Raw genomic sequence first — 27,845 nt, forward strand, 5'->3', positions numbered from 1 at the left:
TCCTTTAACCTTAATAATCCCTACTTCAGCTCTAAAACCAAGTCTTCACTTAGTTAAAATATCCCTCGTCACACTGGTCCTCACCATTTATCTGACTGACGCAGCTACTGGTTAATTTTCTGATTAGGATTCCTCATAAAGATGCTTGATAAGGTTACAAATTACAGTAGGACTACACAGTTAAAGATTAACACAGATTTCCTGTCTAACCTGATTTTAGTAACTGCTTGCGATCTTAAGAGGTACCTTTCCAATGTGCCTTAAACATCTAAGAAGTTCCAAGGCTGAATACAAAGATAACATAAGATCAGATATTATTTTTCCCCCTTTCCCTATCTCATCTCTTAACCCTTGAGATTCATCTTATGAACCTTTGGAAGAGTCCAACCTTAACAGTAAAACTTTGCTTACCTATTATTCTGCAAAAATAACACTTATGCTTTTAATAAAAATTTAGTTTATAATACTGAACTTTTAAATAAAACTTTAAATATAGTGCTTCTACTTGTTTGCTGCACTAATGTATAAGATCTAAATGCAATTTTAATAGTGGTATTAGGTTACCTTAAATCTGTGAAGAGTACTTTTAACCATTACCATAAAGAATCTTCTACTACTACGAGGTGCAAGAACTTCTGCACTAATGCATTTTATGTAAATGTCACAGTGGAATAATGTTGTATATTCTCTTATCAACAAGTAGCTGAATTGAGTTTGGGCTATGTTTATTATTTGCTGTGAAAATTACAAGTTGATATTTACCTGCTTACATGGAAAGTATTGAAAAAACAAACTACAGCAACTTCTCTATAAATAATTAAATATGCTTCTAATGTTGAGGGCCCCTCATTCACTCATTTCAATTTGTGGCCAAACAGTATGACCACCTCTAAATATAAAGTACTCCAGTACTATTCCACCACCAACTATAACCTCAACAGTACAAATATGGAAGAATAATATCTGACCATTGAATTTTTTTAAATACAAATAGAATCGTAACTTTGTAAAAGTAGAACTCATTGCAGAGCTGCTGCAGTGCATTACATTAGATTGTACAGCTGTACCTAACAAAGTGGTCAGTAAGTGTATATGGAAGTGTTTCTATAAAGTAACATAATATGTGGTGACCAGTGTGCAGACAGGACACCCTCTAGTGCCAACAATGGTTATGACAATATGTAAAAGCATCTTAATTGCTCTTAACACATGAAGCTAAAACATTACAACTGCTGCAATGCTGCCTCAGGTGCCTTAATGGTCTTAAAATGAGTAAATACTTACACTTAGACCTAGTTTAATATCAAACACGTATTGATGTGTTTTCACTTTGATATTAATCTCTTTTGTTCAGTGTTATAAAAGCAACATTAGATACTCAGTGGACCTAGAATAGCAACTTGTGACTCAGTGGTTAAATAAATAAACAAAAATATTTCACCAACTTTGAATATTTCTTTAAAGGCACTAAATACAATGCTGAGTGACAACTGGTAAAATGCGAAGGACTTGGCTGGGGTTGTAACAAATAATACACAGTATTGAACGACAGTAATTTCCCAGCATCCTGTATGTCTGTTGGTCTTCACCAGTTCATCCAGTTTTTTTTTTTGTTTGTATGTTTTAGAGGCCCAAATAGATAACATATAGAACACAAAAAAACAAAAACAAAACAACAAAAAAAGACAACCTAAAAAAATAAACTTAAGGAGATGAAATGTGTTATTTCTTTTCCATATATTAACCTCCGACCTGTGAGGGTATTCTGAACCCAAGGCTGGGAACCACAGTATCTGCTGTTGTGATAGTATGAGTCCCTTTCATTATGGGTAACTGTTTATTTGAGACTCTTGCAGTAACAAAGTGCCTCACTGTCACTAGCCATAATTTAAATTTTTTAAGAGCCAATTCCATTCCATCAGTGTAATCAATCCATCAGGGTTAAGCTAAACGTTCCTGTGTGTCAATGCTTTTAATCAGTTATGTTGACAACCACATTGGAGTGACACCACATTTGGCTATTTTCAGGTTAATTCTTGACTTTCACTGAGATTAAACCACCCTCGTGGTAAACATTTTGACAAATGTCAAAACAAGAAAAACCCAGTGAGGGTTAAAAACATACTACACACTGATAGCTCTAATCCACTCATATGACCAAGTGCCAGACTTTGGCTGTTGTGAATAATCACAATTACTGTGATACTTTCTCGCACTGAGTATTAACATTATTTACGTTTGTGCTTTTCCCACTTTCTGAAGTCAAGATGTCCATTGTGAAACAGGTCTATTTAGTCCTCGCTTCACTGCATATCGCTCATAAAGGAAATAACTCTTTTTATAATTCGTAACAATACAACTATTAGATTAATATGTTTTTTATTTATTTAAATAATAGAAATTAATTATTTTAACATACCCTTTTTCACCTAGGAAATAAGGAAATGTACAACTGCATAAAAGGTAATCATCGTATTGCTCGACTTGTTATGACTTTCACTTCCAATGTTGCCCCTCGTCCACTCATATGCCGATAAAAGTCAGTATGCCAGAGCAGTGGTCTGTGTCCACGTGTTTTATCCATGATACATATGTATCATATGAATAGATAAGAAGACATCTAATCAATCATCAACACCATAGAGTGGGGAACATGAATATGACATCTTAGGATGCAGCCTCTAGGCACGGGAGAGTAATACAATGAGGTGCATTAAAAATAAACATTTCCAGCCTTGGTAGAGAATTCAGGAGGTCCATGGTAATAAAACATTAGTCTTTAAAGCTAAAAAGTCTGTGAGAGTTCTGTGGTATTTAACATGACAAAGGCAGACAAACTTCATCTGACTCCAGCCTTGATGTCTGATGCTTTTAGATTTCTCTTCCAAACTGGATGTATCTGTAAGACAAACAGGAGAAACAACTATTGTGACTTGATCTTTAACCACTTGTTCATCTGGTGAAAAACAAAACAAACAAACAAAAAAAACTGCTGAACAAATTATGATTGTGTTAATTAATTAAATGTGTGTGTTACCGGCGGGGGCACTGCAGGCTCTAGATGTCGCCCTAAAAATGACAGCAGCCGTCTCCATATCAGCCCACTACCCAAGAACATGAAGCCTGTTACTAGCCAGAAAATACGAGGGTCCTGGTGATTAAAACAAACAGACAAACAACATAGACAGAAATATATGTGGGTATAAATAAACAAAAGTTACCGTGTGTATATAGAGACACATGGCCTACTATAAAGATGAAGAACTTGTAACTCCACAATCTATTCTTTAGCAGAAACCTGTCACACCTCTTCAAAACACGATGTCAGATTCATCCCAAAGGCCACCCCTATCAGACCAAATAAGGTAAGGGAGAAGGAACCCATCGTCAGCTGCAGATTCAGGCGCATCATCACATTACGATGGCTGCAATAAAAACAGACAGCACTGAACATTTTGGCTCAATATCAAAGCTGTTCCTGACGAGGTAGCTGAATTGTTAAGGTGATGGACTAGTGATCCATTGTGCTCTGCACACATGGTTTCACATTCCATCTTTGTGGGCTAGTAATGCTTCTAGTGTATCTAAAACAAACAGTTCAAATTGTTGTATCTACAAAATGTTTTTTATGAATATATTCAGCTGAATACTAATATTGTGTATGTGTGTTTGTACCTGTCCAAATTGATAAAGATGACACTCTCTGAGTCGTCTATGAGCCCTTTCAACTCTCTGGCCCTGTTCCCCAACTCCTCTGCCTGTATGGAGTAGTTCATGGTCACTGTGTGAACACTCAACCACAATCAACAACACACTCACTACACTGCATGTAGAAGACAATTAACAATGTGTTGGACTGCTTTAAATGTTAAAATGATAAAAGGCTCAACTGGATAGACAGCACAATGAGGCAAAAAATAAATATTAATTTGCACTTGAACACAAAAAGGTGGTAATTTATGCAATACCTGCATATAGTAATTCTCCAATAACAGTTCCATTTCCTCAGCGTGATCAATACCCAGACTGCTCTCCTCACTAGAAGACACAGGGACACAAACATATATTCAAATGTGTTTTTCACATCATGAATTTCCCTTTAAATAGAATACACAAAATTGACACCGGGCAGTAGAGAAATATATAAACAAATAATCTTATAGATCACCACTGAGTTTCACTTCCTAGACTTAAGCAAACAAAAGCATTACTACCGCGGAAGCATACTGAAAGTCGTCAATAAATGGTGATTGTACTTCCATAGACTTTAAGGCAGCCATACAATATCAGCTGCCAGTACAAGAAGAAAACGTTAGAGTTAAACCTCTTGGTAAAAAGCGTGATGTGATGAACAGTATATTAAAATTGAGTTGCACTTGACAGGAATGAGTGTGTTAAGTCTCACTCTGTCTGATATAAGTATTTCTCCTCTCATTGGACTGCGTGGCCTAATGGATAAGGCGTCTGACTTCGGATCAGAAGATTGAGGGTTCGAGTCCCTTCGTGGTCATTTTTTAATCTCCCTCTTTAATTTTTGATTATATTCTTCAGAAGTCTGTCATAGAAAATTAAGCAATTGGTATTAATCTGGACCTGTGTAACTTGCCCATCCCCAAAAAGTCACCACCTGGAATTACCTAAGCAAATACGTAGGAGCCTCCCATTGGATAATTACTGCATGGCAGCAAGTTATTTAACCCTAACTGATGCAGTGAGTAGCTTCTCATTTCTTAAACAACCATATCAAAAGATGTTAATCTGTTTCACAAGGGTCAAATTATTGTCATGCATCAAGAAAAGAGAACATCCAAGGAGATTGATGAAACTGAGTGTAAGAAGGTCATGTGGTCCAGATTTACCCTGTTCCAGTGTGACGGGTGCATCAGGGTAAGAAGAGAGGGGGGTGAAGTGAAGCACCCATCATGCCCAGTGTGCACTGTACAAGCCTGTGGGATGTGTGTGCTATGATCTGGGGTTGCTGCAGGTACTCAGGTCTAGGTTCAGCAACATTATGTGGCCAAAGAATGAGGTCAGCTGACTACCTGAATATACTGAATGACCAGGTTATTTGATCAATGACTGATGACACGGGCATATTCCAAGATGATGAAAATAAAATGAAATTTATTGATCCCCCTTGGGGAAATTGCTGTTTAGACAGCTGCAATAGACAACAGCGCTACTATGGGGTGTTTGTTGGTGTCTTGTCCAATGACAACTTAACATATAGCCAGGAGGAACCAGGAATCGAACCAGTAACCCTGGTGTTTATGGACTACTGCGCTACCAAGTGAGCTACATGTCACCCCAGAAAGTCAATGTCAGGATTCATCGGCCTTAAATTGTAAAAGAGTGGTTGAGGAAGCATGACAAATAATTTTCACACATGGACTGGCCACCACACAGTCCAGACCTGAACCCCATTGAGAATCTTTGGGATGTGCTGGAAAAGACTTTGTGCAGCAGTTCGACGCTCCCATCATCAATACAAGATCTTGGTGAAAAATGTATGTAACTCTGGATGGAAATAAATGTTGTGATATTGCAGAAGTGCCACAGAAACACACTTAAAATTGTCTTTTTTGTTTTTTCTTTTACTGCCACCTCTGAATGGGTTCCTTTTATGCTTTAAAGAGAACTGCTTTTAGCATATGTGTGAGTGTGTATGAGTGCCAAGTGTAACATACAAAACTCTTGGGTCTGTCCACTTGGTCAGACATAGTTCTTCAATGATCTCGTCCTCATCCAAAATCTTCAGCAAGGAGTCCTTAAAAACCTTTATGTCCGTCTCCAATTCCGATAAACTGCAAAAGGCATAACAGACAAGAGGGGAACTGAGAGAAACAGACAAAACTAACTGTGAATATGTTCATGTTGAGGTAAACACAGCCATGGTAGGAAATATAGTGTTTGCATGGTTGTAATATGGACCACTAATGGAAAGGGTGGAAAAAGTGACTTCAAAATTAAACTGGGAGGGACATCTGAGTGAAGAAAAAAAGTTTAGTTGCTATGATGAAAACATACAATGGCCAAGAAAGTAAATGACGCAGTTTCTCGAAGCAAACACATCGATGATTCACATCCTACAGTAGTCTATATGGTTCTTTGCTTTACCTCTTGCTGTTTTGCAGCAGTATATGTAGTTTACTTCTGTCAGCAGAAAGGATTTTAGGATCCACTAGTGACTCCAATGTGTCCAATATTGTTGGTTCAACCTCATTAAGCCGAGTCTGTAGAGTGTTCACCTATCGACAGAGATACATTAAGCTTGTCTCAGAACAGAGTCTCATCTATGCCTGCAGTTTTCAATTTATTTATTTTTTGTTTAGAGACATAATATTAGACATAACTAGACTAGACATTATATTTTCTTCTTTAATCCTACCTTGTGCTGCAGGATAGCCTCCAGTGCTCTGAACTCAAAAGGAAGAGAGTGTGTCTGTGATGCTAGCTGGGGGGCGAGCTCTAGTATCAACCAACGTTCTAATCCCAGACCACGAAAATCCAACACCAAAAGGGACTGGGGGGTCACGATGGCCTTCAGAGACTGTGGAGAGACAAGGTGGAGGAAGCTATGCTGGAAAAAACTGAAATATGCACTCTTAGTGTAAATATCTAATATCAGGGTTCACATTTTTAGAATTACCTGCAAACAACTGTGTTACTGTGACGGTGTGTATATAAGGGAGTGAAGAGTTGGAATCATGTTAAAAAGTGAATACAATTTCAAAATTTAATTCAACAACTGATGACTTTTTAGCATAGATCAACATATTTCCTATGTTAATTTCTCTGTGCTCATTGTGTCAAATTTGTCTTTCAAAGCTTGCAGGTCTAACAGTTAACTCTAATCAGTAAATATTTGCAGCGAGAGACTGGATCAATGAAAAACCCTTGCGTAATCAGAACAGAACCAGAAGGCTGCTGACGGACGAAAAAGGTAAAATGAACAGTAACAGTGCATTACCACTTCATCAACCACTTACTGATAACAGTGAGAAATGCGATGGGTGTCTTGGTTAAGTTAAATCTTCCCTGTGTTTTGTGTAAGTGATAACAACTTTAATTGCCTAGATATTTAGTTTTAATTTGTTGTTAATTTGTTATTGCCCTAAGATATCCACTTGGGGGCACTACATCTCCTTTACAAACAGTCTGAAAACCTAATGAAGATGAGTGCTGCATCAGCAAGCTGTTAAGTGTCATGCAGAACCTTCAGCTTATTATCGGTCATGACAACTTGAATATTGTCAGTGGTTTTGGCTTGTGAACAGAAATATATGAATCACTATGTGATGTGCTTGTCAAAGTGGAAGAGAGCATACCTCCATTCGTATAATAATGCAGTTGTTTCTAGCAGTGAGGCTGGTGCTGTGCTGAAAGCGCAGGTCTCTGGCCTGAAGACTTAGCTCCTGGCAGAGCTCTGTTTTCTTCTTCTCTATGAAGTTAAATATAAACGGCAGTGAGAAGGGCAGGGGCACAGTGTAATACTGTAGATACCAGCCAATTTCATACATATTTGCCATCATAATTTATGGTTACAAAATATCTAATTTACCCATTTCTTTTATAAAACAGCAAAAAAGACACTACTGTTGCAGAACATAAAGATAGGAGCTAACACAAATCATAAGGGTCACACCATAGTAACAGTAACAAAGGTAAGCAACAAGTCTATTTGGAGTATTTGCAAAGTTACACATTTTTTGTTCTTCAGGCTCTGTGAGTTCAGTTTCAACTAGAATAATGGATATTACAGTAAAGTTCCAAGTCTCAGCTTTAATCTCAGGAAGTCATCTACGTAAGGGAAACATGTCTACCTGCATCCTGGCCCTGTAATACATCATCCATTATTATGTTTCAAACTGAATGAGCCAAAGCACAGAGCCAGTGTATGACTGTCCAAATAGTTGGTAATATGGTCTAGACTCCAAGTCTAACTATGCATGGCTAAAATTACTCTAATGTGTACTCTAAAGATATACTGAAAATTATACCTGCACTCTGTTTAGAATGAAGATATCACAGAATAAAGGAGATAATTAATCATCAGAATCAACTGCAGGCATGTCAACCAAATACTTTAAAGAACTTTAATTTTCCAACACTTACCATATGATGTCACATTTCCTTCTTGGTCAAACTTCATCTGTGAAATAAACAACAAACAATAACCCCTAATCTGTTTCTCCAAAAGCATCTTACCATTAAGAATATCTAACTACTCAAATGTTTCGGCTAACTGTCCTTAGTACGTCTCTTACCACAACAAAAACTGGAGGCACACTGGAAATGGGGGCGTCGGTCACTCTGCAGCGGATAGAGGATGCTGTTCAAGGAAAATTTAATCACATGTAAAGGAAATTTTTTTCACCTGCACAGCTTCATTTGATACACCAACACTAAAAATGGTAACAGGATGTATTCTAGTGTCAAGTCCACACCTTGCCTTTTCACATATATGCACCTATCTGGGTTCAGCTGAGGTACAATTTTATTGTACGTATATAACATGAAGCAGTGGTTGGTTCAGAGTCAGTACAATAGGTAGAAAAGGCATGCAGTCATTTTAAATGCCACTTTCCCATAGATGACTGAATGAAAATTCACTTTACTTTTCCAACACATATGCTGATAGCAATATTAGCCGAGATACTCTAATAAGAAGCCAATGACATTGGCTACAGTGTGAGTATATAAAATATGACATATATTGTTTAAATTGGTATTTTGCTAAAAGACTATGTCAATATACTGTATGTTTTTAAAATGTGTACTGTGAGATATGATGACCTGTTGTCAGTATGCAACTAAAATGACTATATCTGATTCTTACCAGGCCATGTTGCACCAGCTTGCAGCAGGTTCTCCTTTCTCACCACAGCAGGGCTCCTGGTCTGACATCTAGACACAAGCTGTGTCTGACTGCAGAGCGTATTTAAACCAAAGTCACCGTAGCTCCGGTTGCAAAACCCCAGTTTTCCATTTCTAAATGGCACATTGAGTGTCCTATAAAGGGTGAAGGGGTGAGTGCCACCACGTCTTGAGGTAAAAGTACTTGCAGAACTGTAAAGGCGCCTGGGATAAAAGTTCCCACCACATGACCGATACATCCTAGTGCAGTTCACACAGGCAGCCAGCAGCACCCTGTGCAGTCTCATCTCCACACCACCACCTTGCTGCAGCAAGATCAGAAAACAGCAGGGAAATAGTGGTGAATAGTTGCAGCTTCCAGCAGAAAACAGGGGGGTAAAATCCTGGGTTTTTGTCACTGGCCCCTCAGTTCCTACCAGATATTTGACAGTTTGCTTGTCAGACCAGATAACCCAGATCCACAAGAACAACAAGTCTGAAATGTCTTACATTATTACAATATCAAGCAAGGAGCAAATATTGGTCGTCACAGCCTGAGGTAATGCCTTCGTCATATCTTAACAGTAGTTCCTCAACTTTCTTCACAGTGTTTTCAGGAGTTCCCTGCAGCTCTGCATGTTGTGCTAACTTAGCTGTTAGTGTCAGAGTCAGCTTGCGCTCAAATTATTCCGTTGAAGTTCGCAGTGACAGTAAAAGAAGACACGAGTAACACAAGTCAGTGACCTGCCGCTAACTACGGACGCTCCTGTATCAACATATAAAACTATATAACTCGAAAGTACACAGATCTTCTGGTTAGCTTGATGAGCAGGACGAGCTCACAGGACAGAGGACCGTACGGGACCATGATGCACCGCGGTGACGCGGCACGACTGCCAAAGATCGTCTCTAGAGAAGAGCATCCCTCGGACTGCAAATAGAGTTGGTTAAAGACATTTATATTCACTAATCAGAATAATAAAATAAAATTTACACGACCTTTCTAAGCGGATACAACCCACACACAAATGCGTTTTCATGGCTTTATTAAACACATACTTTAAACATACAGAGTGATGGTATAAACAGTAATGGCTACATAGCTTTCATAATTGATCCAACTACTTTTAGCAGCATCCACCCTGAGCAGCACGTGTTGCCAGGACCCGAGTGCTAATGACCCTGACAGATACCTGATCAACTATACATATTATTTATTAAACTGTGAACTACCATGTGTGTTTTTAGGAGATTAGATGTTCAAAACACATCTTCCGTGTAGGCGCAGGCGCAGAGCTGGACCAGCATCCCTCCAGCTGGATGCGGACAACCGGAAGGATGCTCTGACAAGGAGAAAGCGTGGGGATTTTGTTGTCGCTGTGTCCGATTCTAAACAGTAACATCCTTGAACAAGATCACTATTTCAGTTCTTCGCTGTTGGTGCTCTGCGGTAGCGGCCATGTTCCCATCGTGCTACGCCAAAACCGCGGACAGCGGCACTAAGGGGAGATCCATCGCTAAGCTGCTGCTCGGTGTGTTTGTGGTTTATATGCTTCACACCGCCTGGCTGCTGTACGGCTTCCTCAACACCAAACCCTGCGAAGTGGGCAGAGGAGAGCCGTGCATCACCTCCTATCTGGCAGCCAGACCCAGACTGCAGGTTAGCACAGGCCTTTGTTTCCTCCTGCTGTGAGATCCAGTCCCTGCATGGGCCTGATCCCTCAGCTGAAACCAGCTATCATGTCAGTACTGTTGAGCATCAAACCTGAGGCATTTCAGGGGTAGTTCCATGGTGAAGTAATGGATTTGTCTGTGACTTCATCAGCTTTATAGTCATTTACTGTTGATTTGTTTTGGCCCTGTAGTACTCTGGGTCTTTTCTTTTTTTTTATCCAGCTCAGTGTCTTCACCTGCCTCCTGCCAGACAACAGCCAACTCAACCTCGCTGTAAAAATAGATCCATTTGACCCACATGCTACATTTGAGAGGTGGGTTCACCTACGATGACGTTACAATCATGTTACCATTGATCTCATTTGTTAACTCTAACACTGTGTTTAGTATTTCACTGCATGCAATGCTGTTTCACACAGTGGTTGATGAAATATAACAAATAAGACATGTAAACAGTTCATCATCAGTAGAACTCAATAGGTGGTAAACTGTAGTATATAAGAACAAAAGCTTTATGCTTGTATAACCCTCTCTCTCCATAGGCAGGTGAATGTCTCCCTGCCAGAGTCGACTCGGGCGAATGGCACCCTGTATGCCGTTGTTTATGTTCACAAAGCCGGTGTTTCACCTCTGGATGACAGCAGAGAAGTCCACTATGCAGCTCAGCTCACCACCTACATCACCCCCTCACATACAAAGGGGCAGAAAGACGTGCAGAAGGTAAAACCGAGTTTCTCTTAATGAACCTATCCCACTTCAAGCAGCATGCCACAGTACGTTTGGACGTGTGGCTTTAGTGCACATCAGCTATTTTTGTGTCTCTCTCAGAGGACCAGTCCCAGGTCAGAGAATCCTGTGTCCCACTGGAGGCCTCACCTTTCAGTTACGTTGATGTTGGAGGACTTCACCTTCACCAAGGCAGGGCTTCCCAGTGACGTCCGCCGCTACATGAGGATGTAAGTCAAGTTGTCGGGAATAGATTCCTGAAAAACATTTAGCGTTAATTCAGCAATCAAAGTAACCTCGGCTAAAGGCCTATAATATCTCTTTTCAGTCATTAATCCAACAGTTGTGTTTATTTGAATATTGGTCAGAAAACATGGTGCAGTAATAAAAGCTCGACTGTTGTTGTGAACAGTGAGCTGACGCTTAGAACCTGTCACATCTCTACAGTAACACGTTAAAGGTGCCCTGAGCCAACAGGACTGTTTAAACTGTTTAAACTTTCTTCATGCAGCTCTCAGGAGGGCCGACAGATGATCTACCTACCGCTACTGCTGGTGAATGAACTCAGCTTCAGAGTTAAAGACCTCATGGTAAGACGCTCTTACACTCAGACTTAACAGACACCCAAACTCTTGTCTACTGAATATTGGGTTTTTAATTACACTATTATGACATCAACAGGAGATCAGCAGCAGCACTGTTCAGCTCCCTCTGACTGTCTCCTATGAGGGAATCTCTTTGAGGAGATTCAGGTTTTGGGTCCATTTGCAGGACATGGTTTATTCCCTGAGACAGTTTGGTGAGTGAATGTGGATGATTGACATCTGGCCCTTCAGTTCATATAATATAAAGAGTGCCTGAATCCTTCGATACTGCTTTTGTGTGTTTTTTAAGGATTCACAGAGGAGAACGTTGACGAGATTAAGGAAACTCTGGTGGGATCCAACCTCTACCTGTTAGTGCTGACTGCACTCATCACAACTTTACAAGTAGGAGTTTCCAAAGGTGGCAAAAACCCTAGACCATGCACAAAGGGTCTTTGTGATTTAAAGTCTCATGTGCGTCTGTGTTCTCCCGTAGCTCACCTGTGAATTCTTGGCTCTTAAAAATGACATTAGCTCATGGAGAAAAAAGAAGAGCATGGCAGGAATCTCCAGGAAGTCAGGTAAGAAAATCATCAATTTTTTTTTTTTTTTTGTAAATTGCATGAAAACGTTAAAATAGCACAGATTAGGGCCTGAATGTGCCTCGTCCCCTCCTCGTGTTTTCAGTCCTGTGGCGTAGCCTCAGTACCTTGCTGATCTTCCTCCATCTGCTAGAGGAGACCAGTCTACTTGTGCTGCTTCCTGTCGGACTGGGAGCATGTGTAGAGGTATGGACAGGTATTACACAGAAAGCGTCAAACAGCGAACTCACCGGGAAAGTTTTAATCGGCTGATCTGTCATCCCGACAGGTGTGGAAGGTGTTTAAAGTGTTTAAGATCCCGTTGCAGTGGAAAGGTTCTAAGCTCCATGTGAGTGTGGTGCATCTATTAATTTTCGCAAAAGCTTTAATATGCGTAGAGTAATAAGTTTAAATCTTCTTCTGTCATTGTAAGAATTTAAGTCGGTGACAGAACTTGTCTCTGCCTCTAAGACTTTTACTCGCTTACTGTGCAGGTAAATAAACTGGATGAGGAAGAGAAGAAGACGGTGGCGTATGATTCACAGGTATGAGTATGTTTCAGACGTCTTCTCGTCTGCCGGTGCTCTGGTTCTGTTATTCTGTCTTTTAATGTTAATATTTCGTGTGTGGTTTTCTCCGGAGGCGTCCAGATACTTGTCCTACTTGGTCTACCCTCTGTGTATCAGTGGAGTTTTTTTCTCACTGGCTTACTTTCGCCAAAAGAGGTGAACTGACCGTCATCATGTTCCTCTGCGTTGACACATAGTTGCTACCAAAGGCCACACACTCATTTAGTCACTACACATGTAGCCTTTCAATACCTAATACAATTCAATACCTAATGAAGTTTTCAGATTTCATATACTGAATATTCACTTTGGATCATTACATTAACATTGAACTGTGTTATGTTGACAGTTACTATTCCTGGGTGGTCAACACAGTAGTGACTGGTGAGTTGAAATACATCCATCACCATTACATCATTTGTAACAGCAGCAGGGGAAAGTAACTAAGTAGATTTACTTGAGTACTGTACAAAAGTATTTCCATTTCTACTTCTTCCCTGTACAACAGATCATAAAACATACATAAGCAAAAAAAAAGTTAAACCTTTACTCTTATATCAACCATTAGTGTCCTTTAACTCCCCTCCTCTCCCATCAGGAGTGTATGCCTTTGGCTTCCTGTCTATGTTCCCACAGCTCTTCATCAACCATAAGGTATGTCCTGCAATATTATCATTATAAGTTACCTCCTGGATGTAAAACTCCTGTATGAACTGTCCTCTGCTCCTCAGTTGAAGTCCGTGAGCCACCTGCAGGGGACAGTGTTGATGTACAGAGTGAGTACGACTATTTCTCTCTGTGTTTTGGTTCTCAGAAGGCAGTGAACATGCTTCCACTGTGAATCGTGTTTATCTCCCTCTACTCTACACTGAATCTTTACAGGCATATAACACTTGGTAAACAGTTTTTAATTCAACTCTAGCTAGGATTTGAGCCTCTAGGGAGCTTTCGTCAGTGAGAGATTTCCTCTCTTCTCTCTCATCTCTGCTCTCTCCCTCCAGGGAATGAACACCCTGATTTCAGATGTGTGCGCCTGCGTCTCCTTTTTCTACTCTTCTGGATCGTTCTCCTTTTCATCAACTCATCAGATTTCCTGCTTCAGAGATGAGCTTCTCTTCTTCTTCTACCTCTACCAGCGAAGGTAGGACAGTCTATACACAACACTACACAGAGTGTTTAATGCTGCCTTACCGCTGCTGACAGTTTTCAGCTCATCCACCTGTGTTTTTTCTTCACCATCTTCACCATCCACCACAGCTACGTGTGCATGTGTGCAACAAGAATAAAATTCTGCTGTCGTCTTTTCTCTCTAGGCGTTACGCCCCGAAGGCCAGAAAACGAGAGTCCGGGACCCACAGCAAGAAAGTGAAGACTCAGTGAGGGGGACAAAAACGTCTTTTCAGAAATTAAAGCACAAACACACAAAAAGATGTCTTTAAAGAAAACGGAAAGGAACAAATCAACCTGGGTGCATCCAGATAAAGACTGAAGCAGGTCATTCTGCCACGTGTGCTGCAGCAACTACTGTGTGACTAAACACGATCCAGTGAAGACAGAAACTCTCCGCTGTACAGCTGCACATGCTGCGCTGAGCTAGAAAATCTCACGGACAGACATTTGCCCAGTTGTTATGTTCTTAAACGTCAGCACTAAATCTTTATGGCAGTGATATTCCCAGCAGGTTATGAATAACCTGCACGTATTTTGATGGCATGTGTCTAAAAATCCCTCTAATGCAGTCAAAGACTAATGCGGCTTTTCCACATCAGTCATCACACTGACGCATCACAAAGTCTGAGGAACATTTTTCATAATTTATCAAGCTGTTTGCTGCGTTTGACTCTGCTGATCTTTGCCCTAATCACCCACCGCTGCTTTTCGGACTCAACCGCTGACTGAATAATTTCCGCATTAAAAAAGAATTCAGCTTTGATTGTTTTGCTCTCCAAGCACTCTGCTTGTTATGTTTTATAAAATGCAATAAAAAGAAAAAAACAGCTTCACCGAGTAAGTAGACGTGACCATACTGTACTGTGTTGTGTAGGGAGGGATGTGCATGTGTGTACAAGTGCGTATGTAAGCAAGTAGAATCAGGAGACAGCAGACTGGTGATAACGGCAACTGACTGGTTTCTGCTGAGGACATTTCATAGATTGTTTACATACCTTTGTGTGTGTGAGTATGTGTGTGTCTATTTGCTGTTTTTGTACTCGAAGAATAAATAAATATCTTTCCTGTGTCCCTTTAAGATTATTGCCTGGTCACAGCGAATGACAGTTGATTTGTAGAAGTATCTTTTAAAAAGGTGTTTTTGTGTGTGTGTGTGTGTGTTAGGTCTGTGCTGGGTGTGAGTATCAGGTGTGTGAGGTTGCATTCCTGTTGGCAGTGCCAGGCGTGATCTGACAGCAGCACGTTTAAGTTACATAATAACAAGATCTTATTTATTTTGTGACCATCATTTATTTTCAAAGATATGTCATTAATAAAACTGTTAGACGTGTTATCACACATCGACGTCTTTGACCGACAGGCTGCGAGATCATTTGAGGGAATGAGGTTCATTTTCAGTGTTTTGCTTTTCTAATTTCACTCTCATGATAAACATGTCCCTGGAAATGGGAGTTTAGTTTGGACTAAAGCAAAGAAAGTCAACGACCCTCCAAGACGTTCTGCAGCACAGCCTGACATGTATCACATGTTACATAATTTTTGTGGCCTCAGCAGACGCAGACTGGGTTTCAGATAACGGCTGCCTTAACACAACAAGCAATCCAGTGACTGAGATTGACAGCAGATAAATAAAGGACAAGTATCTGTGAAACCAGAGAAAGATCGAGAACATCCTTCCCACATACACACTCACACACGTGCCAAGACATTAAAGAGACGCTTTCAGTTTTAAGCCAAGGTGGAAGTGGGTGGAACTGCTGTGGTTCTGCACACACACACACACACACACCCCAGGTTGGGCCACACCAGGTCTGACCGCTGAGAGCGGAGGTTCAGATGTTGAGCAGACAATAACACCTGCAATATGAAGATGTTCTTCAGCCTGTTGAGCCTCTCTCTCCTCTTCTCGTCAGGTAAGAAAGTTCATCTTAGACAGGTCAGGAGGGTTTATACAGTATGCTGTGTAAGGCTGGTGAGAAGGGCAGTAAATGTTTAGCTCAAAGGCAGTGACACTGGTTGGGTTGCTAAAAAGGTAAAATCACAAAATAAAACCCAAAAAGAGAAATCACAGCTCCCTTCTGGAAAAAGTCAGCTTACTGTGCTTATTATAACTTATACATTTTAACATCATTAATTCAAATATTATTAAGACAGATTTATATGGAATAATATAAGAATGAGCCAAAACCAGGGGGAGTTTTATTATCAGTGTAGCCAGGTGGCTGAAAGAAATGCTGTATGTACAGTATCACTGCACATTGTTGCACCGCGATAGAGAACTGCTCTTACTTTATCTCAGTTAATAATTAACTGTCATTGGTTTAGGCACATTTTTAAGACCTCCAATGTCCTTTAACTTTTGTTTTTTGTGGCTCCAGACTTAACAGTAGTGGAAATGTGGATTAAACTCATATGAAAGTAGATTTGTAGAAGAAGAATAGAATTTGATTATTGGCTTTTAATGTGTATGAACGTGTGTGTTTTGTCCTTGGATAAGTCTCGTCAGTAAGTATTTGGTGCATATTTGCATGTAATCATTTCACGTGTATATGCTGATGATAATGTATGAGTGTGATGACATATGACAGCAGAACAACAGGCTTTAACTGGGAGGTACAGTACGATCTTGTCAGCGCTGCAATTAAAGGAGCAAGCCTGACGAGTTTTGACAATGCCGTCTTTCTATTTCGAGTTGTTCTTGTGTGAGTCTGTGATGTGTCGCAGCCTTTTGTTGTTCTACGGTTAGACTGAAACCATCCAACAGGTCACACTCTGCTCAGGTTTAACCATGTTTAAGATACTAGATGTTAAGGAAGGAGGAGACAACAATCAGCTGAAGCCTCAGAGGGCGCTGATTTTCAATAATCAACAATAAAACAATTTTAAAATGATGTGCTCATGAAAGAGGGGCAAGCACTGATTTCCACTTGTCTCTTACTTTGCTTGTGAATGGATTTTATGTAATTACTGCAGTATATTTTACAAATTCTTGCTTTGCACTGGTTTTTACATTTTTAATTTATATATATATTAAAAAATCTGTCTCTGTTTTTATTCCTCGTGCTTGCAGCACTGTCACTGACGTGCTATGTGTGCAGTTCTTCCTCCACCAATGACGAATGCAACAAGAACACTCAGGACTGTCAGGTGCCACTGACTACGTGCATGACTGTTGTCGACACATTAGGTACTACTTGTTTCCAATTCTCAGGATGCAGAATTCCTGCTAAGACGACTTAATGACTTACATTGTAGCAGTAGTCATAGAAGCAGTTTTCATGAAAACAGTGGGAGGAAAACCATGAGATCTCAGTTAAATATTACACCCTACCTCTGTGTGTGTTGTTGCTGTTGTAGGAGCTGTGAAAGCCATAGTGAAGCAGTGTGCCAGTCAGTCCACATGTTTGGGAGCTGCCTCGACCGCCTCCGTTGACGTGAATGGAAACGGGAACAGAGTCAGCTGCTGCAACTACGACTACTGTAACTACAGTGGAGCTGGGTCCATTCACGTTAACACAACACTGATGCTTCTGACTGTAGGTTTATTAATGCTGCTGTCACACTGAGGACAACGCTAAATTAAGCTCAACGTCTGTGTTTAGAAAAGTGCTGGGAGAAGTGTCTCTCAACTCCTACATCAACCAATGTTATCAGAGTGTTTTTTATTTTTATTTTAATTTTTTGATGCAGAATAAACCAATATACTGTATTATTAAATTGTCTGGATCTAAGCATATGAGGGTACTTAGCATTAGAAATAACTTCCTGTACCACTTTAATGACATGTTATTTTATGGTCTGGTTTATGTTATATAAGGAAATGTTATTTTAAATGAGAAGCACAGCAGGGGGCGTCCATGCCCTTGCCAACAACAACATACAATAAATAAATAAATAATAGTCATGTAAATAAATACTCTGTAACACCTGAAACGTTTTGTAAATAAATCTCCATGGTACATAAGAATGTGAATACTCCTTTTTTCTGTTTCATCATTATTTTTATTTCATTGTTTTTTTTAACTCCTATTTGACAAGATGGCTGATTTAGCCAAGAAGACAAAATAAAAACCAGTGTTTACTAATACGAGTTCTGTACAATTCACCAGTGATACACACCAGTTTAGCTTACAATATACCAACATGAGCAGATTTACACAACAACAAGGAAATAAAATAGATTGTTTTTACATATTTTTTTTTATCCCTAGAACACCCAGAGACTTGATGGTTCCACTGTTGGATAAACATGAAAATCAAATCCAAGTGCAATAGAGTAAAAAAAAAAAAAAAGAAATCTGATTTTGGTGCTGTGCAAATAACGCTCTTCTCCATACCAGTATATCATGCTATACTAGCACAGTCACCAGTATGTTTCATATAGCAGTACGTCATACTCCATGTAGTGTCAGTATTAACAAAGACACGTGTGATTTTCAGTTCAGTGTTTTGTGTCTACAAGACGGGTTCCAGTCATGTGGCTCCACCTTTCATGCGTGACTGTGTTTGTTTCCATGGGGACATTTCTAAAGTGTTACACCTGACAGAAACTGGGACTTGGAGCCCAAAAGTTCCAGCTGCAAGGTTAGTTTGTGTCCCCAGGAAATTCACTTTGTGACACTGATGTGTGTGAGGGACTTTTAAAAGTGTGACCCGAGTCCTACAAGACTAAACACTCAAAATTTACCTTCTGATTTTTTTCCTCCAATGTTCACCCCTCAAAGTCAATGCTGGGAGAGAATATTAGTCTTTTGTAAAGAGGAAGAAGACTGAAAGCAGCTCCAAACAAAATAAAATCTAACAAAACAAACAAACAAAAAACAACTACATGGAGCCAGCCGATAAAAAGACCAGACTAAATTGAGTATGAGCAGAGAGTTTCTTGACCCAGACGCAGTGGGATTCTTCACATTTGGAGTCTTTATAACCTGCTCAGATAGGAGCTCAGGAAGACTGCAGGGAGAACATGAGCAGTGAAAAGGAAAGGGGCTGAAATAGAGGGGAAACAGGAGGATTGTGTGATCTGTCTTCAGGCAGTAGACCGGAGCGAGACTGTCCTCAATGGGTTTTTTTTCCCCCCCACTGTCTCTCCCTCCATCTCCTATGTAATTTCGGAGTCTATAAATAAAACCTGGTGAGACGGAGGGAGGGAGAGAGGCTGCTTCTCTAGACCAAAGCAGGACTGTGTGAATTTTCTCACTCGAGCATCCACCAAAAGCAGCACACATGAGCAAAGCAGAGGAGAAAACATCTGGTTTGATCTGCCTATTCAAAGGAATCCGCAGAGGTATTTCAACTGAGGAGGGATTTCACATCCAGGGGTCAAAACACATGACATGAACAAATGGACTGACATGGCAGCTGGCTGATATCTCGATCCAATCCCCACTGTGCAGTTTCATGCAGATCAAATGATGTCTGATCAGGTTCTGTTGGCTTTGCTTAAAACTTGTATTCCACTAAAACTAGTCCACCCCATGTCAACAGTTCCGTATCTAGTTGCTCCCATGATAGTGTTTCTGTCAGAGGCTTTCATCATTATATCTCAATTCCAAACAGAGTGAAGCTGCCAAGTCCCTGATTCACAAAGTGTTTTGCTCTGTTCTTGTGTTAAGAAAGTCACAGTGGTGGAGACATTAATCCCAGACGAACTGACCTTGGCTTACACAGGATTCACTATCTAATGATTCTTTGTGGACTGATGTCAAAGTAGCAAAGCCTCTTCTCCATTAACTCCCATACACTGAGAGGCCCGAGAGATGTCACTGTTTCTCCACTGTCAACAGAAACCACACTGATGCTGCCTCTCAAAGAGCAGAGCAGCTCCTGCTGCTAGTGTAGATGGGACTGGGCCATCATCTTGAGCCGTGATTGGTCAATGACATCCAGAAGGTTCTTGGCATCAACAGCAAGAGCATGAGCCGCCGTCAACATCTGTTTCTTGTAGTCTTGCTGGAGACTGGGAGACAGAGCACAAAGATAATGCTTTGAATATTACACAACACATTTCCACTGGTGGGAGTAAGAGGCTATTTTTTCTTTAATCATATGTCCCTCTGAAACGTAAATTAAAAGACAGGAATGATATTTACACATATTTCCATGCATCAATAATAATTTAAAATACTTTTACAGAAAATGGAAGTGATTTTATTTGTATCCTTCAATGGAACAATAACTGTTTTGAGATTGACCACAAAGGTAGACACAGGAAGTCTGCTGTGAAATATAAAATGCAAAATGTGGGAATAAAACACACAACAAAGATTTGGTCAAATGTAAGACACCAGAACAAGATCATTCTTTGTGTATTGTGATATTGTTGGTGTGTTTGCTCACCTGGTCATCACGTATTGCTGGGCTAACTTCATCTTCCCAATCAGCTCTGCCAAGTCAGAGTTCAACAGCTTTTGTGCCATCTCAATCTGTTCAAGAGCATGAGAGCATTAAACATCAAACTGATATGATAAAATACAAGCCAGCACACTGATAGTATGAATTTACAATTGTAATTTCCTTCTATTATAGATTTCGAATAAGCACAGAGCACAGTGCGAGTACATTTACATGTTGTAAGAGTTATTGTACCTCTCTGTGTGTACTGGCTGGAAGTTGTGGTAGAGTCTCATCCACTGTGGCCAATAACGTCCTCAATGCCAAACCCACATCCTAAAGCACACAGAATTCATTTTTCAGTGATGTAATACAAATATAATGATGAATTAACATATAGCTTTCCCAAAATATGATGCGGATGATAAATACAAGTAACTGTTGCAGTCCAGTGCACACATAACAAAATCAAATAATAATAATATAAAAATACACAGGCCAGCGCTGTGGTCAAGAGAAGATGACTAAAAGTAGAAACAGAGTAGGATTTATCTCTGTCAAGGTTTGCATCACACGACAGACCCGAGTAGAGATTCAAACTGTGCTGGAAAACATCCTGAGTACATCGTAGTTACCTTGACCATGGGAACATATTCCTCAGGAGGAGCTGGTTGGATCTTGCTCGACATCTCGATCACAGCTTTGACCAATCCTGTCACGTTCTCGTACACCTTGTCATTAGAGCGGTCCAGGTTGGCAGTGGGGGGTGGGCTTATCTCTTGGGGCTGCAGCTGAACCATGACAAACAAAAACTCAGTTAATGACAAGAAATCCCCCAGGGCTGGGTGAGGACTGATGGTGGGAAATGGCAATGACACACAGAAACAAGTTGAAACAGTGTAGGTGAAAACCACGGGCTTCCTCCTAACAAAACATCCTGAGATGAATTACCAAATTCTGCATGAATCATGCGCTTGTTTATCTAAGACTCGCGCATCTGGTCACAAAAGAATGTGCAATCATCTTAACTTTTTTAACACTGCTTTTCAAAATTTTAAACTGTATAGAAGAGGTGGATGAGTAGATTAATGAGTAAGATATTGCACTGATTAATTATTTAATGGAACAAATCAATCTGTCTCAGCAGACACAGATGATATTCAAAAGCCACTAGATGGCACAACCACTGTAACTTTATCAATGAAGACAATTAAACTGAGAAACTGGTATAGGTATAGGTAGTGTTGCTTATTACGTTAGCTTAAAAGCTTTATGAAAATAAAACACTAAAAATATTGTTTCTACTGTGATAATGAACATATAAAATCAATGTTGCTAAATATTAGCAAATTTAGAGTAAAAATTGTTGTTGTCAGAAATCACTATTTTATCTGAAAGAACCTTTACTGCTGGGGAGACTACAGAGGATGGATCCCTCTTCTATTTCTCATCTAAATTTTATTTTTAACTTTGTATTAAGAATGGACTTTTTTTTTTACTCTAGCACAAACTAAACTGGATAATTACTGTTTAATTTGTTAATATAGCTTCCATAGTGTCAATGAAGCAAAAATAACTCAGATTTACAATGAGAATTAAACATAATTTATTGAAATCAACATCATTTAGATTTGGATATTAGTGTGAAAGAAAAGAGACGATAGAAATGTGATTTCATATGGCGGCTTAAGAAATTACGGAGCAGATGGGAGAGGGGACTAAATGAGACAAGACGCACAGTAAACACACACAGAAAGTGTGCTGCTTACCCGCCAGGGCTAGGGTCAACAGTAAGGCAGAGTGCAGGAGGAGGAGGGGGAGAAGGAGCAGCCAAAGGAAAAGAAGAGAAAAGGAAAATATTAATGCTCTAAGCATTAAAAACATGCAATGTGTTTATCTGGTAAATGGTGTATCCTAATGTGTGTGTGCTGCGGTGTCTTATGGTGATCACTGGTACAGTCTAGTCGTGTGTGTATTTTCTATTAATGGGTCTGGTGGAATATTTGTGTTATAGCTTTGTGTGCTCAAAGGATATCTAGTAGTTTCTAATTCTAACTAGTTTGTCACTATGTATATGTGTTTGTACCTTCACGCCATCATTGTAACTGTCTCCAGTATTTAAGCAGGCCAGACTACCCACTTGGCTCTGGGCCCCAGGTCGAGGGGGTTTCTTTGGGGGAGCTGCATGCTCTGCAGGAGACAAAAGTGAGAATTATTTCTCCACACATTTTCCTGCTTTCATATAAATTGACAAGTTTTCTTATTCATTAGCTGCTCTGGGTTTAAAGCATGAGCCCTTATGTGAAGATTAACTGAATACAAAAGGCTGCAACTGATGATTATTTTAATCACATTAGAAACTCTCCAGTGAATATTTGACATTTCATAGACCCAAAAGGCTGCAGTTTACAATCAGTTTTCATATTGTGGCAACAGACTGTAAACACTGCAGACACACACACGCACACAAACATAGACACATGAACTGCTCTGACAGAAGAGAGTGAAACAAGCGCTAACACAGTACTTCTGGAGATTAAGAGACAGAATAAATAAAACAACAGTGGTTGTGTGACTGTAATTATAGAGCTTTATGGGCCTGTCTATTACCTGGTTTGCCAACGGGCTGGTATATGTGCTGGTTTCCTGTCTGCACAAACAAACAAACACAATAAAACAGTCGGTTAGCTCATGCACAGTCACACACATAATCAGGAGCTTGATGGGAAATTAGAACTTACTTACTGGTTCTAAAAAATTTGGGCAATGTAATAAAATGTTCGTGTCACAAGACACCAGTTCTTGTAAAATACAACAAGTTCATAGTTGTCTCCAATCGAGAAGCTGCTTCTCTTTCCAGTGGTGTGTGGTCTAAGCACTGTGTTGCTTATGTTAACAAAAATATTCTGGCTGGCTACACAGGGATCACAAAAAAACAGTGTTCCCTTTGTTAGTGCTACTCTTTCAAAACCAGGAAAAAAATCCCGTGTCATGTCTTTATGCTCTAAACCATCAAATTATAAAGTGATGCCACAAACTCTGCCCTGGTGCCAGGCATGATTTATACTGTAATTACTGTTGTTGCATTATTCCTGCATCCTTGTTGCATTCTCTGTGTGAGAAAACAGTACAGAGAGCGTTGAAAGCCTTAGTGCCATGATCTTAAACCACCAACACTCAAAAATACTCTACTACAGTGTTTTACACACACAAACGAGGGAGATTTTCCCACCACAAACTGCAGCTTTTCAATGGGAGGAGGACAAGCAGAGAGATGAATTACAGAGACAGAAATATCTGTCTTGCCCATGGCAACTGCAGACTGCTACAACTTCAACTGGCATCAGGGATGTAACAGACATCAACACACAGCTCTTGAAATTCTGTTTCTGGAAAAGACATGAAACTTCAGCAAGAAGAAGATGACTCCAGATTAATTAAAAAAAATATTTTTTAGATCAGTTATCTTAAACAATTATTCACCAATACTTATAATTGATTATTTTGATTTCAATTGTCTTTCATCTTTTACATATTGTTGTTATGATGTCAACACTGGTTAAGATACTGAAAAATACATTGTGTTAGTTTTCAGCTAAGATCCCACAACTTTCTGAGATCCATCATATTTTTCTGAATGCTGTAATTACACATGGACCGATTTGGGCAGAGACCAGTAAACTACAGGCTACCAGCACGCTGAGTTACTGTGGGCAACCCTGGGACAGAGAGAGATGAGCGAAGATGGATACTTGTTTTCTTGCAACAGTCTTCTATAAATAACAATGATGTTGTGGGAATTCATTGACCCTTCACTGCTGACCGCACCCCCAGAAGGTCACTTCCTGTCCCTAGATAGGTCCCCTCAGTTCCAATCAAAACAAACACATGCTGCAGCCAATTGCAGTGAGCCCGACCATTATGCACTCCCGTCAAAAGTTGTCTTTATCAGACATCCTCCACACTTAGAAAACACAAACAGACCAGAAAAATAACTTCCCTCTTTTTGTAAGATAATGTGGGAGAACATGTGATGAAGGCCATTTAGGATTTTGACTGTAAAAATGTGTATGTTTGGGCTTGAAACAACAAGAAGTGACTTACTGGAGGTTGAAGTCCACCGTCTTCTCTCTCCAGACTCCCTCTAGAACTTCTAGCATCTGGTTTCTTAATTCAGAAAGATAAACACAATAATTACACACGTCCATATTGCAACAGTACTGAAGTTCAGGACTGGTTTTATTCCTACATATATGCAGTTAATTACAGATTCACTGAAGCTTCTATGTTCACATAACTAGATAATTGACTGATTTTAGAGATATGGGACAATAGGTAATGCTTAAAAGTAAGCAAACGAGTTTAGTCTCAGGTCTTTCTGATTGATTGAATGAGGTGATATATGACTGAACCACGAAGATTGCACACAAGCACAAGCACAAAAATAAAGTCCAGCACTTGCCACCTACAAACAAACATCCTTTCCCAACAACTTGCCACACTGACATGTCCCCCAAACTGCAATACCCCACAAACAAAGCAAAAATAAAACCACACACAAACACCTCTGCATATAGAACCAACCATACCTTCCCACACCCTGTGCTCCCACTAGCCGCCCTCTCACACACTTGTCCTTGCCTACCAGTTTTCCAAGACAGGACTTGAAGACCAGCATTGCCATTGAGTTCATCAAAGTTGTCTGATGGGCTGTTTTCTTCTTATCTCACTACAACTCTCTCTGTAGCTTTAACTGCTTCTCTATCTGATTTTTCACTGGCTTTCTGTATCTTTGTCTGTTTCATCAAGACAAGAATTTAGATTTAGCTTCAGCGACTTTCCTCCAGCACTCTTATATCTGACTCTGACGCACACAGAGAGGGATGGAGAGGAGGAGGAGGAGGAGGGATGAAGCATGCTGCCAACGAGCTGTCAGTATGCGGGCAAGTCTACACTTTTTTTTCCCCTAAAGCCGTCTTCCTTTCTCCTCCCTTTCTCTCCTTTCTTTCTCTAACCCCTCCCTGAAGTCACAGTAGAATAATAAAAACAGATGCATACAAAGCACACTTTGCATACACACGCTACAGTATGTATGTATGTATGTATGTATGTATGTATGTATGTATCTATGTATGTATGTATGTATGTATGTGTGTGTATATATATATATATATATATATATATATATATGCCTCTCTAGCTTTTCAGTAATCTTGTGTGTTGTCAGTTCGTGGTTGTGGGTCAAAGACAGACTGTTGACTGGGCTGTCAGATTGTCTAAGCCTATCATTAGCCTGGAATTCACACAGGCCACACCTGCCTACAAACTCTCTCTCTCTCTCTCACACACACACACAATAACACACAATAACAGTTCCTTCAGTTAATGTTCACAGAAATGTATCCTACGAAAAAGGCTCCTCCTTCTTCTCTCTCCCCGTTTTTAGGACAAGCACCAAAACAACTTTCATCCTATACTGTATCCATGAGACATAACTAACTCTGAATCCATTTACTACAATAAGAATTGTCTAGCAGGCACTCCAGTCAAAATGAACACTGAAATACTGACCACTACTTCATGCTTCATGCATCTTCTGTGTAAACGTACATAATCGTCATCACCTTTGTCTTTATAAAAAATTTATTATTTCACAGAAGATCAGTAATTATAGAGTATGGAATAAAAAAGCATTTTCTTTAATACATTATATTCTATGGGCATCCAAATGGTAATATACTGTACACTGATCAGCCAGAATATTAAATGCATCTGGTGGTTTTAATGTTACTGTGGACAGGGGCCAGTATGGGCACAGTGACTGGTCTGCAACTACGAAGTCCCTAACACATCAAGCTGTGACGCACTGTGTTCTTACACCTGTCAATCATGACTGGCATTTACATTTCCCCATGTTGTCCATTATAACATTAAAACCAAAACCACCAGGTGGATTTAATGTGAAGTATTGGTATTGCTACACATTTAATCAGGTAATTAACACTAGGAAGTATGACACAAATGATCACAGCATTCAGATGTGTTACAGCTTGTACATAATGAATCAAAGTTAATGCTCATTTGAAAACATTGAATTCCTCGCATTTCACAATATACATTAACAAAAAGAAAATCACGAATACATGCATCATGGGACTGAAAAAAACACTGACATGTCAAAAATGACAACTCGGTGAGACGGCTTTGCATTTCCAGTAATGATAATACACCACATGCACTACAACATCACAAATAAATATAAATAACTACAACACTTAGTGTTCTAGTTCTTAGAAATGTAGTTTGCTGTAGGTTCATTAGATACAGCAATAAAACATCTTCCAGCAGGAATATCTCATCAAGCCTATTTGCCTCAGTGTATGCGTGTGAATTTTCCAATGTGTGTACTGTGTGTGTTACCAGAAGCCTTTCCTCCTGTTCCAGCCACCTCTGATCCTCCTCCATCTGCTGTTGTTGTATCATCAGCTGTTCCTCCATTAACAGGCACTGCTGGCCTACACACTGCTGCATGTCTACTGCCCTGTCCTACACGCACAAACACACACAGACACACGCACGGACACAAATACAAACATGCAGCAAAGGACGAGGCAAAGCAACAGACATGCACACCAACACAGGGACACACGCACAGAAGCACAGATGAAAAGAAACATGCACACACACAGGACATGAAGACAGACACAGCCGACTGATAAAAGGCTGACCTGAGATAATGGACACACACACACTAAAATAATGGCTTTCAATGGGCTGCTGGTTTGTATCATTTTATTATAATTTGGATAATAAAGTAAATCTGAGGACTTCAAACCAATATACATGTCTGTGAGTGAATGTGTGTGTTTTGTTTGTATATGATTGTTAAACTGGTTTCCTACCTCCATCATAGAGCCCCATAGTGCCATGTCTTGTCCATGAGGCTGAAGTTGCTGTGCGTGCGAGTGTGTGTGGACATGATGGCGGGGATGTGTGTGCGCATGGTGTGTGTCCAGCATTGCAGCCTGTGGTGGGTACAGGGCGCTGGGCACTGAGGGGAGTGTGTGGGGTCCAGGATACCCTGCCATCTGACACAAGGAGAGAGGAATTTTTCGGTTGTATTTGGATTTCTACACTTATTTACATATCTTTCTTTCTTTTCTCTCTATGTATCTGTTTGTCTAAAAATAGGTTCAATACTTTTGGGGGTTTCATATTTTTGCCTTTTTAATATCATAATTTTCAACTGTCTTTGGGAATAAAGTCTAGTCAGCACTGTCTTTCCTTTAAAATGTGCCATACAAACAGAATTCTTTTAACTTACTGCAAATACAAATCACAAATGGCCAGTA

The 27,845-nt window shown here is 39.9% G+C and overlaps 4 protein-coding genes and 1 non-coding gene across 16 annotated transcripts in view; 3 read left to right on the forward strand and 2 right to left on the reverse strand.

Moving 5' to 3' along the window:
* Positions 1-1,572: 1,572 nt before the first annotated feature.
* On the reverse strand, positions 1,573-9,741 carry mrs2 (magnesium transporter MRS2). The gene is made up of 12 exons (XM_026372735.1): positions 8,840-9,741; positions 8,268-8,332; positions 8,116-8,152; positions 7,329-7,441; positions 6,389-6,550; positions 6,118-6,248; positions 5,688-5,804; positions 3,969-4,038; positions 3,676-3,758; positions 3,308-3,425; positions 3,038-3,151; positions 1,573-2,899 (listed from the first exon to the last, which is right to left on the reverse strand). Exons 1-12 carry the CDS (start codon positions 9,162-9,164, stop codon positions 2,840-2,842), a joined length of 1,395 nt encoding a protein of 464 aa, XP_026228520.1. The 5' UTR covers positions 9,165-9,741; the 3' UTR covers positions 1,573-2,839.
* trnar-ucg lies at positions 4,438-4,510 on the forward strand. Its single transcript has one exon. It is a non-coding gene; the product is annotated as a tRNA-Arg (tRNA).
* Positions 9,742-10,193: 452 nt separating the features above from the next.
* On the forward strand, positions 10,194-15,217 carry LOC113170594 (cleft lip and palate transmembrane protein 1-like protein). The gene is made up of 17 exons (XM_026372734.1): positions 10,194-10,516; positions 10,753-10,844; positions 11,073-11,250; positions 11,359-11,486; positions 11,768-11,846; positions 11,938-12,055; positions 12,151-12,245; positions 12,337-12,421; positions 12,528-12,628; positions 12,711-12,770; positions 12,916-12,966; positions 13,064-13,146; positions 13,340-13,374; positions 13,589-13,644; positions 13,722-13,766; positions 13,992-14,131; positions 14,304-15,217. The coding sequence occupies exons 1-17, from the start codon at positions 10,316-10,318 to the stop codon at positions 14,368-14,370; spliced, it is 1,614 nt and encodes a 537-aa protein (XP_026228519.1). The 5' UTR covers positions 10,194-10,315; the 3' UTR covers positions 14,371-15,217.
* Positions 15,218-15,969: 752 nt separating this feature from the next.
* LOC113169489 (prostate stem cell antigen) lies at positions 15,970-18,108 on the forward strand. Its single transcript, XM_026370923.1, has 3 exons — positions 15,970-16,073; positions 17,231-17,347; positions 17,518-18,108. The coding sequence occupies exons 1-3, from the start codon at positions 16,025-16,027 to the stop codon at positions 17,724-17,726; spliced, it is 375 nt and encodes a 124-aa protein (XP_026226708.1). The 5' UTR covers positions 15,970-16,024; the 3' UTR covers positions 17,727-18,108.
* A 40-nt stretch (positions 18,109-18,148) lies between these two features.
* The window catches only part of LOC113169487 (focal adhesion kinase 1-like), a 50,458-nt gene continuing 40,761 nt past the window's right edge, over positions 18,149-27,845 (reverse strand). For 9 of the 12 annotated variants that reach the window (XM_026370913.1, XM_026370911.1, XM_026370912.1 and 6 more), the window contains 10 exons: positions 27,396-27,581; positions 26,914-27,039; positions 24,598-24,660; positions 23,104-23,143; positions 22,580-22,683; positions 22,263-22,271; positions 21,129-21,284; positions 20,749-20,829; positions 20,500-20,585; positions 18,149-20,119 (listed from right to left, as the gene is read on the reverse strand). In XM_026370913.1, the coding sequence (XP_026226698.1) occupies positions 19,993-20,119; positions 20,500-20,585; positions 20,749-20,829; positions 21,129-21,284; positions 22,263-22,271; positions 22,580-22,683; positions 23,104-23,143; positions 24,598-24,660; positions 26,914-27,039; positions 27,396-27,581 (978 nt within the window). In that variant the 3' untranslated portion in view covers positions 18,149-19,992. The remainder of the gene's footprint in view (positions 20,120-20,499; positions 20,586-20,748; positions 20,830-21,128; positions 21,285-22,262; positions 22,272-22,579; positions 22,684-23,103; positions 23,144-24,597; positions 24,661-26,913; positions 27,040-27,395; positions 27,582-27,845) is intronic. The other 3 variants (XM_026370922.1, XM_026370921.1, XM_026370914.1) reach the window with 2 other exon arrangements.

This window comes from Anabas testudineus, chromosome 16 (assembly GCF_900324465.2).
Source record: "Anabas testudineus chromosome 16, fAnaTes1.2, whole genome shotgun sequence".
Taxonomy (NCBI): Eukaryota; Metazoa; Chordata; class Actinopteri; order Anabantiformes; family Anabantidae; genus Anabas; species Anabas testudineus.

Excerpts from the sequence above, each read along its gene's own strand:
- LOC113170594 (XM_026372734.1), top strand. The coding sequence starts at position 10,316 with ATGTTCCCATCGTGCTACGCCAAAACCGCGGACAGCGGCACTAAGGGG. Across the intron at positions 12,967-13,063 it reads CGGTGGCGTATGATTCACAG|GCGTCCAGATACTTGTCCTA; the intron begins GTATGAGTATGT and ends TTTTCTCCGGAG. Across the intron at positions 13,767-13,991 it reads GGACAGTGTTGATGTACAGA|GGAATGAACACCCTGATTTC; the intron begins GTGAGTACGACT and ends CTCTCCCTCCAG.
- mrs2 (XM_026372735.1), bottom strand. The coding sequence starts at position 9,164 with ATGAGACTGCACAGGGTGCTGCTGGCTGCCTGTGTGAACTGCACTAGG. Across the intron at positions 8,153-8,267 it reads TGCCTCCAGTTTTTGTTGTG|ATGAAGTTTGACCAAGAAGG; the intron begins GTAAGAGACGTA and ends TTTATTTCACAG. Across the intron at positions 5,805-6,117 it reads CTGCTGCAAAACAGCAAGAG|TTTATCGGAATTGGAGACGG; the intron begins GTAAAGCAAAGA and ends TGCCTTTTGCAG.
- LOC113169489 (XM_026370923.1), top strand. The coding sequence starts at position 16,025 with ATGAAGATGTTCTTCAGCCTGTTGAGCCTCTCTCTCCTCTTCTCGTCA. Across the intron at positions 16,074-17,230 it reads CTCTCTCCTCTTCTCGTCAG|CACTGTCACTGACGTGCTAT; the intron begins GTAAGAAAGTTC and ends TCGTGCTTGCAG. Across the intron at positions 17,348-17,517 it reads GACTGTTGTCGACACATTAG|GAGCTGTGAAAGCCATAGTG; the intron begins GTACTACTTGTT and ends TTGCTGTTGTAG.